The sequence below is a fragment of the Synchiropus splendidus genome, chromosome 16, assembly GCF_027744825.2.
Source record: "Synchiropus splendidus isolate RoL2022-P1 chromosome 16, RoL_Sspl_1.0, whole genome shotgun sequence".
NCBI lineage: Eukaryota > Metazoa > Chordata > Actinopteri > Syngnathiformes > Callionymidae > Synchiropus > Synchiropus splendidus.
Window position 1 is genome coordinate 13830552 of NC_071349.1, and position 14282 is coordinate 13844833.

General features: G+C 44.5%; 2 protein-coding genes and 1 non-coding gene across 7 annotated transcripts; 1 reads left to right on the top strand and 2 right to left on the bottom strand.

Moving 5' to 3' along the window:
* Positions 1-457: 457 nt before the first annotated feature.
* trnal-uaa (transfer RNA leucine (anticodon UAA)) lies at positions 458-540 on the bottom strand. The gene has a single exon. It is a non-coding gene; the product is annotated as a tRNA-Leu (tRNA).
* Positions 541-1801: 1261 nt separating this feature from the next.
* bag5 (BCL2 associated athanogene 5) lies at positions 1802-11007 on the bottom strand. 5 transcript variants are annotated; one of them, XM_053845710.1, is made up of 3 exons: positions 9312-9727; positions 5628-6530; positions 1802-5563 (listed from the first exon to the last, which is right to left on the bottom strand). In XM_053845710.1, the coding sequence occupies exons 1-3, from the start codon at positions 9341-9343 to the stop codon at positions 5023-5025; spliced, it is 1476 nt and encodes a 491-aa protein (XP_053701685.1). In that variant the 5' UTR covers positions 9344-9727; the 3' UTR covers positions 1802-5022. The 5 variants fall into 5 exon arrangements, with proteins under 5 accessions (XP_053701685.1, XP_053701684.1, XP_053701687.1 ...); XM_053845709.1 differs by lacking the exon at positions 9312-9727 and adding an exon at positions 9128-9300; XM_053845712.1 differs by lacking the exon at positions 9312-9727 and adding an exon at positions 8885-9107.
* Positions 11008-11076: 69 nt separating this feature from the next.
* Positions 11077-14131, top strand: LOC128747667 (cytochrome c oxidase assembly factor 8). Its single transcript, XM_053845714.1, has 5 exons — positions 11077-11532; positions 11781-11978; positions 13292-13355; positions 13497-13587; positions 13890-14131. Exons 1-5 carry the CDS (start codon positions 11401-11403, stop codon positions 14005-14007), a joined length of 603 nt encoding a protein of 200 aa, XP_053701689.1. The 5' UTR covers positions 11077-11400; the 3' UTR covers positions 14008-14131.
* Positions 14132-14282: the final 151 nt, after the last annotated feature.

Genomic DNA, 14282 nt, shown 5'->3' on the forward strand with positions numbered 1-14282 from the left:
TAAGCACAAACAAAGGGATTATTTTAACCCCCTGCGCTCTGCGCCCAGCAGCTTACGCTAGCGGCTCAGAGCTTTTCTGGCGCGCTGGTAAAGAAGCTGTGTTACGTAACTGACTGCTGCAAACTGCATGACATAACCCATCACACCACGCGCCGTGTCCTCCCCTCATCCCGGGATGCTCCTCTCCGTTTCTCCCCGCGACTGCATCTGCCGCCCTTCACGCTTCTGCTGTTTTCCCGCGGACGGCGCCACCTTCTGGTCGCCCTCGTGTTTACTGTCGTCACCTGAGCACTGAAAGAGGCGTGGAGAAGCCTTAACTAAGCAACAAAAGCTCAGCGTAAATGACCGGGTTTCCTCCCATTGAACTCAAAACGGCGGATATGTGTCGTCAATGAAGCATTTTCTCTGAAGGAAGCCAGATTAATAATTAATAAAGAGGCCGATAAAGCCTCTGCCCTACCAGGAGTGGGGTTCGAACCCACGAGGACTATTGTCCATTGGATCTTAAGTCCAACGCCTTAACCACTCGGCCATCCTGGTGATAAGAAACCCACGTGACCTATGTGGGTCACGCAGGTGCATTATTTAAATTAGCTCACCTGCCCAAAGAAATGAATCTGTTACACAGCATTATGGGACTTATTGTGTACGAGATGGGAGCGCTTTCATGAGCCAGTGAAAACCTAACGTATCAAACCAGCACCGAGGCCGAATCCAGTTCATGCGGTCGATAAGAGCTTTATATTGTTGTCTCAAAATGTTTAACAAATATGAACCTGAAGAAAACCAGAGGGTAATTATGCTGCTAAACTTAGCATTCAATAGATCGTTTCCATTATTGTGAATACACACACACACACACACACACACACACACACACACACACACACACACACACACACATATATATATATATATATATATATGTGTGTGTGTGTGTGTCAAAATTATATTATTATTAAACAATGCAAATTATTTTAAACCACTCTCACATTGTTATTACATTGTGTTGTTACTATTATTAATTCTTAGTATTATTAGTATAAACTATTATTATTATTGTACCGATCGCGTCCTAAAAATTGAATTTAACATTGAATGTCACTGAAAACATGACGATCAAAATGTTTTCAATCACTATTTTAACAAAAAAATAGGTATTAAGAGATTAAATATAAATAGTATATCGGAATAAATGGACCACAGTTGTCGGTAGTTAGTGGGATTCGGTACGTCATGGTGAGCAAGACTCAAGACAGTGAAAAGGAAGAGGAGAGTCCAGTTGGAATGGATCGGGAGGGGTTGTAGGTTGTAGGTTCTGTGGCGGAGCATCAGAATGTTCCGACAGAACCTCACCTCCGTGTTATGTAATCGGAGAAGCGATGACACGCCACCGTCTGCTCTCATCACCAACAGGCTGTGACTGGGTCTCTCCACCCTCCCCGAGCCGCTGGCGCCTCCTGTCGGCTGCTGTCAGAACTGCAACATGTGTCACCACCGCCTCTGTTCATTTGGTGATTTCAACTGAAGTCAAACAAGTGACAGCCAGTTATCAACCTGTATCCCTGGATCTCCTTCAGAACACAATAGAAAGGTCAACCTGGGAAGTTGTGTCTCCACCTACAGGGGCAGCAAGGTGGTGCACGCGACCCCTGACATTAAGCTGTTTCCTTAAAGTCAATTGGATTGATGTAACAACAGCAAAGTGCCCTGGAGCAAGGCGCAGTGACCCCCCGCCCCCCACCTTTTCAGTGTCTCTAGGAGCGGCAGCCCATCTTAATGCCCATCTCCAGCAGGATCTACCTTGTGAAGCGTGAGATATCTGCTACCCATCCATCCATGATGGTGGTGTACATTCTTCTTAAAATAAAACCCAGAAGAGTCTCCTCCTTTCAAGCTTCCAGTGAGCACTTCCCGTCCTCTCTCGGGGATGAACAACACACTCCGCTCTGATGGAGACACATCTTTATTCCATAGTGGGGATACACACTCACAACCGAGAAGCATCCACACAGCATGTTCATCTCCTGTTTTTCTTTTAGCCAGACAGTCAATACATTTACAGACAAGATCAGAAAAGAGAAGAAAACACCATAGTTTTATAATCTCGCAAGAGAGGAAGGCAAAGCTGCGAAGACGGTGCGTGTGTGTGCTTGTTTTAAAGCTCAATAAAGAAACTTCCGAAGACGGATGTGGAGCTAGAGAAACTACAGACGACTCAGGTGCTTGTTTTATTTGCTGTTGTTACGAAGAGGCACTTTTCGCTGCTAAGATCGTGGATGTTGGTGATCCAGCCCCAGGAGAGTCAAGTGTCAACACATGAAGTTGGGATCCTGCATTTTCATCTCACAGGCTCCAGGAAAACATTTAGTCACGACTTTTAAATATTTATTCGTCTCAGTTCAACTATTTGTATTGCTTTTTTTTGTTTACATCTACATATGTTGTTTCCAATTTTTATATTTTTTATTTTGTTAAAAAATTATTTTACTCAATTGACTTTTTTTTTGTTTACTTAATTTTTAAATATAAAAACATTTGACTTTTTTTTTCTTATTTTGGAAAACTTCAAAAACCTTTACAAAGAGTTGAAAATTTAGACATTTTTAGGACCTAAATTTTGAAATTCAAATGGCTCAGGTCAAGCTACAAAATTGCCACCCTTACAGAACAAATCCGAACCATCATGACTGCAGGTCTAAATAAAACGACTTTGGTTGCATGAAATAAAACATTCTTGAGCGACTACATTCAACAAAAGTTCAGCTAAAAAAAAAAAAAAACACTTCATGTTTCCTCTCAGTCTGTATGTTGCTGCTGAATATTTTAAAGTCAAACCACCAGATCTGGCTTTTAACTTTCAAGCGCGTGTCAGGAACAAGTGGTTTTCACGGAGAGGCCATTTTTCTTCTCAGACGATGCAACACTGATGTGCTCCGAAACGTCAGTGACACTAATAATAGCAGTTCCACCCCTGCACAACTGGAGCTGTTTGAAGCCGACTCAAGTTCACGACCCTTAAACAGGACAGGATCGTCCATAAAAAAAAAAAAATTAAAAAAATCATCTCAGTATTAGAGATGAACAACCCCTTTTGTGCAACTCAAAAGTGACGTAAAGCAGCTACAAAACAAGTGGTGAACATCAGTTATGTGGCTCATTTCGCAGCTCTACAAAACACCGGCATAGATTTTTCCAAAGGTCACCACGGAGCTGTGATATAATACGATTTGATCCTCGTCATGACTGTTCTCCTCCATCAGGATCCATCTGCCCGAACGGCTTCGGAGCAAAAGGGCGGCTCCATGCGGGATGACTCATGCTGCTGCAGGGTGAGCCGTCGCGTGTGTCAACACAGCCCATAATAGATCAGCCATTGGAATCTAAATATTGATGGGAATCAGCCTAAATTAACAGCAAATAGTGCAATTTTTTTCCCAACACTATTGAGTCACTCTTCACACTAGAGAAAGGGGGAGAAAACAAAGGCACAGATTTGCATCCTCCACAGTTCCACAAGGCTCAGCTGAGTGAGATCACAGTCAGTGTTGGGGGACCTGACCGCCATCCCTCCGGCACTGACGCGTCACGGCTGGGGATATAAAAGCTTCACACTTCCTTCCTTCCTTCGCACCACCCTCCTTCACAGCTCTACAAAAAGGGCGAATGCAACCAAAGACGAAGCAGCAGAGAAAGCTCCACGGTACCTGTTCCCGCATCTATTTCAGCCCTCGCCAAGTCACAACCGAGATGAGCAGTGGCAGGAAAATACTTCATGTTTTCTGAATTTACCTTTTTGTCCAGGATTTGACACAGGAGAGGCCGGATGTTTCAACAGTGTCTGTGTATCAAAACACACTTTAGCTGGTCCTTCATATTCCTCTAGTTGTCATTACTCTGGAGCTGCAGTTGCTGTCAATGCTTGTTATACTTGAAGACATACTTGTGTTGTTGCAGCTGCTGGTCATGTGGGTCCCACAGTAGTAGTAGTAGTAGTAGTAGTTGTGCTGCTGCTGGTGATTGCAATAGCTTTGCTTGTAGTTTTTGGTCGTGATTATCACTAGAGAAATGTTGTTTTGGTTGTAGTGCAAGTAGTGTTGCTTTTGAGTTCCTTTTAGAATAGTAGTTGTGGTATTCCAAGGATGGAAGTAGTTTAGTAGTACTGACTATTGCGGTCATAGTAACCCTGTTTGTAGTACTAGTAGTAGTAGTCAGACTGATTAAGATTTCACGATTTTGGTTAGTCATATTAGCAGTACCATACGCAGTACTTGTAGTACTTGCAGGATTGATGTACTCGCTGTAATAATTGTAATTTTTTATAATTTATTTTTTTAATGACTGACATTTGGACTGAATGCTCTCCTAAATATGTTGGTTGTAGTTATAGTACATAGTTGTAGTAGTGGGAGTCTTTTCTGATAAATGCAGTGGTAGTAGAAATAGTAGCATTGGGTAGTTGTAGTAGTAGTAGTAGTAGTCGTAGTAGCTGACTGCCAGTTTTGTACTAGTTATTGGAGTACTTTTAGTGTTGTACTGACTGTTGTGGTTGGTGTTGTGATACCAAATCATGGCCATGAATTCAAAGCTGGTCATTCCATCCAAAAGAAGCTTTATATAGTGATGAGTTGGTGGTAACTACTACAGCAACAGTTAGTGAAACCTCGGAGCTGCAGTGAACACGTCTCCTAAACCAGGTCATGGTGATTTTCTTTCCCTCACATGGAGCGGTTACAGACGACTTAATCAGGTCAGACAGTGAAGCCGTTTCTGAGTGATCCGGCCCAGTTTAGCCGTGTATCTGAGAGCAGTTCTGGAGGATGAGACTGTGGTCGCAGGCGTTGTTCCAGCGCTTCGGCAGCAGGCGTCGACACGAACACAGAGACTACAGAAGACAAGTCACACTCAGTCGCACAGGAGTTTCACAAAAGTCGTCTGGACTTGGAGAGAAAAGCCGCCAAAATAAAGCTGCTGTGCATTCTGGGAACTCGAGGTCTTATGTACAGGGTGGTTTGAAGTTCCTCAGTACTCCCACTCGTCTGTCTTCATGTCCAGGTAGTTGAGAATGTTCTGGGCGAACTTGACCGCCTGTTTCCGCGCCACCTTGGTCAACTCATCGCCCTGCGGGTCCACCGCGTCCAGAGTCAGCAGCTGTTTGGTCAACAGCTCCTCCAGCATCATGTAGCTCTTGTCGACGCGCTTCCCGTCGAAGCCCAGCACCTGAGCCTGGAGGTCCGACAGGCTCCCCAGGACCAGCCAGACGGCCCGGTGCGAAGGGTGCTCGGCGGGGCCCGGCTGGCGGCACACCAGAGCCTCGCGCAGGTCCAGGAAGGTGATGATGGCTTGGACTTCCACGACGGCTCGACGCCGGGCCTCTCGAATGCAGGGATTCTTGGCGGTGTCCACTTGGTCCAGCTTGGTCAGGAGGCTTTGCAGCTCGGCTTTGGGTCGGAAGCTCATGTCTCCCACCATGCAGTGGCGCAGGACACCTTCTCGCAGGTGAGACACATGAGCCCGCACAGCCTCAATCTCACGGATGGAGTTGTTCTGGGCCAGGTCGTACCTGCGGGGCGAGGGTGGTATTACAGGCGGACCGTGAACGCGTCATCGTGACGAGTGGCGCCTACCTGCGGGTGTCGTCTCCCTCCACCTCCAGGTCCAGGTGCTTCAGCAGCCCATTGATTTCCTCCACCACTTGCTTCCGGTAATTCCGGATGGCCGCGTTTCCGGAGACATCCAGCGCGTCCAGCTCCACCTGCATCTCCGTCAGGATGCGGGACAAATGCGTGCAGCTGTCGCGGCCGCTCAGGCCCATCAGCAGCGCCACCAGCTGGCTGCGTGCCACGCTGACCTTCACCATCACCTGGTTGATGCGGTTCACCGCCTCGTGGGTTTCCCCCGACAGCGGCAGCGAGAGAGTCTGCTGCGGCGTTCGGCCTTCCAGCACATCCTGGACGGCGCAGAGTCGTGTCAGCGCCCTGTAGCGCGCCTTCCGCAGAGGGACCCGCCCTTCCGTCTTTATCTGGGTGAGCCTCAGGATCAGCTCCTGCAGGGCGTCCACCAGCTCGTCGTTGATCTCTGCCACTCCGCCACAACGCTGCGGCGCCACCACGCGTTCCTCCACCAGCTGCCGCGCCTTGTTGCTCAGGTCCTCAATAGCGACGCGCGACGGGTGAGTCGCGTTCTCCTCTAGGTAACGCAGAAGGCCCTCCACCTCCTGCGCCGCCCGCTTCCTCGCCCCCTGCAGCTCCATTTTCCCCTCCGTGTCCACCTGGTCCACGTCCAGCAGTAGGCGGGTCAGGTCTCGCTCCAGCCGCTTATAGTCCCGGTCATTCTGCAGCCCGCTGAAGGTGCACACCTGTGGCCCCAGAGAGGCCACTTCCTTCTGGATCTCGTACAGACGCCTCATGGCCGGGTGCTGGGGATGATAAGTGGGCTGCTGGTGTGGATCCATCGGGTGTTGCGGCTGCTGCTGGGATGGAACGCCATGGTCCATTCGCTTCCCACCATCAAAGGGTTTCCCAAACAGGCTGCGAATGAGGAAACGGGAAGGAAGATTGGAACAATGTAGAGCAGAGGAGCAGGTTACAACTGTAAACATACATTCCAAGATCCAACATATTTCAAAACAAGATGAAAAAAATGTTCCATCAACTCTAGAGCGCCCCTTTCAGGCTGGAGTTTGCAAGGTTATTTTTCAACAAATGACTGGGCACCTGCCCTCAGACTGGTTCTCCATAGCTTTCTGCCTTAAAGCTACAGTTGCCAGTGCATTTGGACTTATTTGGAGGAGGATTGTTGAACCTCTGCCTCAAAAGTGCTGAAAAAAGTGAGAGCATTATTTAAAAAAAGCTACCATTTAGTTACAATATATTTTTAAACAATTGGTAAGGCAGTGAAAAGACCCCTCCTTCTTGTTATTAAAGGTTCACTACCGACAACAGCAAACACACATCAGAGCAGCAGCTACTGAGTCACCAGATCCAGGGCATTTTTTCATGCCTAATCACAAACAGGAATTGCTGCTGACTTTATTAGCAAAGCCACGGGCCGGAAAACAAAGTCCATTCGGGAGTCAGCTTGGAGACATGGCCTGTTTATAATGCACAATAACTCATCCGCAGCATGACGTTTGTCAACAACTGTGGTGCTCACAAACAGTCATTAAAGACACTGACCAGTGCATAAATAAAAGAATAATAAATAACAGTTAGCCTGAGATCTATTTCTCTCCGGTTCAACAGACCATTTTAACAATAGGTGAAAAAGAAAGCAGCTGCCCAAGGAGCATCAAGCACCCAGGAGAGAATAAAAGCAACAGAGCAACATGCAGAATATGAAAAAAAAAACAAAAAAAAAAACGCCATCAGTGAATCTCCACTTTAGTGTAGGAGGATTTAGTGTCACAGTTCGCCTCGAGCTGCAGAATGTATTCTGAAATATTGCAAGAAAAAAAAACAAGTCCAGCACACGGATCATTGAGGGCAGAGAATCATTTAAATAGCAAATATTGAGCCCTTTCTCATGACAATCCCTGGTGCATTCAGTGGCTGGCGAGCGCTTATCAAGATGATGGCCGTCACAATACTTTTTGCCTCAGATTTGCACCGTAGAAACACACCAAAAATAACTAGGTCTTTCATGCGACTGTCGCTGTGTGCCACCGTTTGAAGCTGAGGCAGATTAGAGTACAACCAGAGTGGCACGCCTGGAACTGTTCGACAATAGTAGGTGGTGGGCTGGAAAAGTACTGTAAAGGAGATCTACATCAATGAAAAGACGACCTTTGTAGCCTGGTTTGTTGTTTTGTTTTTTTTTGCTTTGTGAAACAATCACTGACAGATCACCACAACTACAACGTAAATGTTACTACACAATGCAACATTAACAGAAGTACAGTGCCTACAAAGGCACTGGGACAGCGTATCCCTCCAGGAAGCTGCTCATCTCCACACACACTGTGACTTTTCTTTGCTCAATATTACATGCATTTTCTGTTAATAATTGGTGTTGAAGATATTCAGACCAGCAGGTGGCAGTAGCATTATGGCTCTCTTATGCGCATGATAAAATAGAGGCCTATCAACAGGAAATAAAAGCTGTTAAATCTGCACTTTGTCACCGTAGTTTCAGTGATTTAATGCATGTTGTGTTTTCCAACTCGCGCTTGTTTGAAACCAGAGCTGGTCATGTGACCAGCTGCTCAGCCACCCCATATGGAACGAAGGGGGAAATTTGAAACTTGCGCAAGTACAAACAAACTGACAAAATGGCATCAAACTGAAATCCCTCCTACGTTAGCTCATTTCCGACCAACCCTTCACGGATAACTTGAAATACCTTTGTCAGATTTGGAGTTATAAGACGTTAGTTTACAAACACAAACAACGCACAACCTCTGCCACTCTGTGATAGGTATAGGGAAAAAGGTACATAAGCTAATATTATAAACACAGCAGCCACTGTACTTAGCTTTTATACTCACTGGTTTTTAGAGCTGTTTAGATCATATTTTTATTATATTTAGCTCCTGTTACTGACTCACCAATTAAAAATTACAATTTGACACCTATTTTTTACATGGTGTGATTTTATATTATAAGAAATCCAGAGCTCAGTGACGCCGCTTAAAGACTTGCTTGTCACAAATGAGTAACGCAGGACTAATAAGTCTGTGTTTTATTGACCCTAACGTATCGTATAACTTACTCACCCCCACAAACACCTTTGTTCCTCCTTTTATTCTTTACAATCCAAATATAATCTTTCTCCCCGTGGCCACCATCTCTCTAAATTCAATAAATGACAGTGAGTGTTGAGTCCTTCACCAGCTTCACCCTGTGCAACTTCAATTACCAATGTATTTTAGTGTTTAGATACATACCTTTGTGTCATGCAGAAAGAATCATGCCTGCGTCTAGTACTTCTATGGATGGGATGGGCTTTGCTAGAACGAACGCATGCCACGCAAAAGCGTCCAAATCGGGAGTATTTATTAGGATAATCTCATCTCTCCCCCTGTCAGCTTGGCAACACCTCATCGTCCCTTAGTGAGATTCGCGAGACACAAACTCACAACTGACTGACGTGATTTTGAACGCCATGTGAAAAAGATCGAGGTACTAACCGCCTGTTTCGCAGCTCCTGGACGAATTTGCGCATTATGTCACCGCCGATAATCCGAGAGAAGTACCGCTCGTGAGGACGCCGACTTCCAGAAAAGACGCACGCACCTGACAGCATCATCCGGAGAGGCACCCACCCTCCCCGGCACAGCGCAACGTGTCGAGCCCACAAACCTCCTTCCTCACCTTTTCAAGACTCCGAACACATTGGCACACATTTTACTGAATGCGTACTTCCATCAGCCAGAGACGGATCGGTCGGAAGGTCGTGATGGAAGGAATCGGGTCCAAGTAAAAGCGGACGGAGGTGATGATGCTCCGGTCAGCTTCAGCACCACTGCGGTCGGCTGGTGACGCCCCTCCCACAGCCTCTCTAAAAAACTACAACCCAGATAGTGTTCAATATTTTAAAACTATCCAACCCCCAAGGCGATGATCTAAACATATGGAATGTATTTTCCGGGTCAGCACAACACCTGCGTCTCCGCGACTGCTGCCCAGTGACAGCTTTTGTCAACGACCACCTGACTCAGCCCCACCTTGGCTCAAAACTTGGATATTTTTAAAGCACATTATGGCCCCAAGGTTGTGGTTTAAGCCCATACTTACCTACATAACCACCGGACCGCCATCTGAACCGCTCGGCAAAGTGCGTATCTCCTCGCGACTAAGGTCTAAGCTAAACATTAGCCCACCTAGGTACCTTGTAGCTATCAGCTACTTCACAGTTCAAAGGTCCGAGCTATCCCGGAGTTCCCATAGCATCAATTTGGTCAAATCATGACGGCTAGACTTGTTTTAATAAACCTTAAAAGAGTTTGATACATTCAAATTGACCAGCAGAATAAGAAATATAAATAAATATTGGTAAACTGGCGAAAATAAAGCGTTTTAAGATGAACGGAGAGTTTGTTGTTTTCGTCCAACAAAGGAGCGCTCCATTTGTGCTCTAGAATGTGCCGGTAGATGGTGCTGCATGGGCGGGTCGAGCGTCAATACAAATATTAAGCAGATGCAGATGGTGAATAACTCAGCATAAACATACGCGACATGTTTACATTTCATTGAACATAGACTTTACGCGTTAATTTTTTTAACTTTTAAATGTTCCAGATATTGTTTTAAGTCTGTGTCCATTCACTACAACCCGTTTTACCGTTTTATAAAGTAGATGAATGTAAAAAAATGTGTGGAGAATAATAAGAATAGTTACGTTTGACAGTATTAATCATCATATTCTTTTCCTATGTTTATTATTGTTTTTAAACACATAAACTTGAACGCTCACCGGGCACCAGAGACCACTTGATCATGTTCACTACTGCAACATTCTGGTGTGGCAGTGACAGTGTTTTACAGTTAGACCAAGCCCAAGCTGTTATCAGGAATCTGGAGGTCTGGCTGGGGTCTGCGTCATAGTGATATGTAAAAGCTCCTGAAGATTCAGGGATCCTACAACAGGCCAGGAAATAGTTACAATACAAATGTCATAATTTCTCCACACACTTTTTGAATTTCACAGTTAATAGTATTTAATTCAACAGCAAGTCCAACGTGCCTCAGTCAAATATTATTTGGCTCATATTTGTTGTTTGATTTCTGTATAACTTACTTGTTTTGTTGCGTCACGAGCCGATGTCTCGAGGTTCACGAAGGCTGTGGCAGAGTGATCAAATCATTCAGGACACAGGAACATTAAATGAGGACTGGATGGGGGTAAAGGTGCACATCGTCACACATACACAACATGTCTATAGTTCAAGTACTTCCTTAATTGAATTCTTATCTGGCTGGTTGCTTTCTGAGTGATTGTAGCATTTATTGTTACAATCGCCATTTGAATTCATATCTCGGTGCATCACCTTGACCATATGAAACCAGTGTTAACTGTTCAAGGCCACACGAAACAACAACACCACATGACACCATCTCTTTGTCTTTGTTACATGCAGCACAAGTATCTAGTGATTAATGTCACACATACTGCAAAGTTTCTCTTTGGGTATTTTACTTATAGTAGTTCTCCCCCACAAATGTATGAAGAAAGGAGGATGAAAAAAAAATCTTAATTGTTCATGTCTTCGACTTGCTGTTCATGATAAGGAAGGTATGGGTGTGGGCGCCAGTTTCAAACACTAGGTGGCGATAAAAAGATTTAGAGCGCTTGATCAACTTAATAGAGCAAGAAATGTGTCACGTGACTCGGACGGCTGACACATACAAGGGCGAAAACTCTTGAATATTCGCACTGAATTATTCGTGTTTGAATGACGATATGGTGTCTGTTGCTGCCGGATGCTTTAGACGGAGTTTGATATGTCCGCTAGCTTATCAAACTCCATGGTGTGCGCACATACGGCGGTGCAGCTCCTCCAACTCTGCACCGCAACACGACAAGAAACAAAAGGTGCGTGTGTTTATGATGTTTCTGTAACTATTTGTTGTATATGTCATACGTATTTCTCACGCTTAGAACACTGCGTTGAACCAAGCTGTGACGTCAGCAATGCGGAAATATTGTATTATTAATTCTATATTTTAAACTACCGGCGTAATGTTGAAATAACAAAATGCTGTTGTGTGCGTATGAGCATTTTTACCTCGGTAAACAATTCACTGGAAATCGAATGGACTTTTGTTTTGCTCTGCTTTCAGAGGTCCAGAGTCAAACCAGCAGCCAGTCCCACACATGACTGGATTGGACCCCCAAATCAACTGTCCAACCTCCGTCCGATCATCTATCGCACCCCTGAAAATGAGACTGAACTTGAGAAACGTCTCAGACACCTGAGGCAAGAAACAGAAGACTGGAACCACACCTTTTGGGCAAAGCAGAACATAACTTTCAGCAAGGTTAGTTTTCTTTAAATGGTCCGCTTGTCATGGTTTTGCAACAGCGCAAATAAACTGTTATCGATACTACAAAAGTTTTGTGAATTAAAATGGGGATGACATCCTCAGCCAACACAAATTTAGATTTTTTTTTTCCTAAAAACACCTGAACCTTTTAGTGTTAGTGTGTGTTCATGAAGGTCTGTACTTGCCACTTGGAGTCAAACTGTTTGCATGTCTTAATTTGATTGTTGCAGTGCATTGATATGCATTACCTTTCTATGAGCAATTAGGAAGCAATGCTTTAAAAAAAATTCGGACTAATGCACATGGCAGTAAATGTGGTTGTGTATATGCACGTCTGTGTTTCTACCAGTAGAGGGCAGAAGAACCAAAGTAAATAGTAACATTAGTCCAACGCTTTGTAAGCTCATAATATATGTACAGTGGTACCTCGGTTTTCGAACGTCCCGGACTTCGAACAAAAATTTCGAGATGTTTTTGCTTCTGATTTCGGAGGAAAACCGTTTTTTGGAAACCGGTGGCCTCAGACCGACATTTCGTTGCCATAATATAGTGATACGTTTTTGTGCAATGACAATAAAGAAAGTCTAAGTCTAACTCGAACACCACGAAAAAAGCCGGACAAAACATGCGTGCGTGGACCGATCAGCTGACCCACAACGCGCTTTGTTATTGTGTATAACGCAGCCTGTGCATGCAGACGTGTTCCGTTAGCTACATTTACTGTTTTTTCTTCATATTGAGGTGTAAAACCTTTCATGTCTCTGCACTGGACCGTGGTAGAGTGTCACAGGGGAGGCGCTCGCTCTCCACACCTCCACTCCAGGGTTTGATGTCCTGTTGTGGGCTGGAGCTGGGACAGGGATGAGGCGAGTCTGGGACAGAGCGTGACTTAATTTATGACTTTGTCACAGCCAAGCTGCACAGAAGCGCACATTCAGAGCTGGACACGCACCGGGCACCTCTTCACTTCTGGAGAGACCTCACTCACTCGGCAACCCCTCCCACATGCAGCGGCCACACACATAGAGGAACAGCCACCTGCAGCAGACACTCTACATTCACTCCTACAAAAGCCTGTTTTAAGGCTTGGAACGCATTATTTCTTTTTCCATTCATTGTAATGGGAAAAATCGATTCAGATTTTGAACAAATCGCTTCTCGAACGGCCGTCTGGAACGGATTGTGGTGGAGAACCGAGGTACCACTGTAATTTTTTTAAGCATTTGATTGTATAAAGGCAACTGTAACATTGTATTCAAATATGGCCATGTTGTCTTTTTGTTTACAATTTGTTTTACCCTCTGCAGGAAAAACAAGCTTTCATCATCTCACAGTTGCAGTCAAAGGGATTGTCCTTGCGAGATGAGCAAGGTAAGACTCAAGGCAGATTACAATGTAGTCTTACTTTGCAGTATGGTCAGTAGTGTGGTTTAAAACATGTTATATTCAAATCATGAATAAAGATTCATCTAAAAAATGAACCTGACAGTTTATTTTTCTGTACTCGTTCAGGTCACCGACGAGCCCTGAGCAGTGAAGAAATGGCTTCGTTTTATAAAGCTTTTTTGGACAAAAACAGAACTCGACATGCAAATTATAACAAGTACGTTTTTATACATCAATGAAGGCCTCTGGGTTCTTGGTGGGTGGGGGTTCATCTCCATCTTCTGGGGCTTTGGGATTCAATCGTCAAGGTTTAAGTCGGCACTCGCTTCACAAACAACGAACAAGCATTTTTGGAAAATAAATTTGCATTGCAAAGCATGTTTACTTGTGTTTCAGTTATGCGGTGGGAGATATTTTCTCCCAGTTGAAATCACTGCTCTGCCTTCTTCATTTTTAACTGCGTCTATAGCTGTAGCTGTGTGCAACTTTGAACTGAACTGCAATCTTTCTCTCAACCAGGGAATGGTACCGCCGCAACTTAACCATCACCTTTCTCATGGCTCGAGTCTCTCTGTGGAACATGTGGAAAAGACTTGCAAATAAATATAACACAAGGAATAACACTCCTACAGCCTGATTTCTGACATGGATGTGTCTTTTTAAAAAATGTGTGTGAATAAAACAGTATAATAAAATGTTTTTGTGCAAATTGTGTGATAAATGAACTGAGCATTTATTACCTGCCAAGAATGATAAATAAATTGCAGAACATACATCACAGTTGAATGTCACTTTTATTATCTATAAATGAAGTGTGTTCACTTGAATTGTCTAATTATTGAATCCGAGTGGATTAAATATAATGTTTGTTTGGGTTGAAATGTTTGCCAATTCCATTACACAAGACGCGTT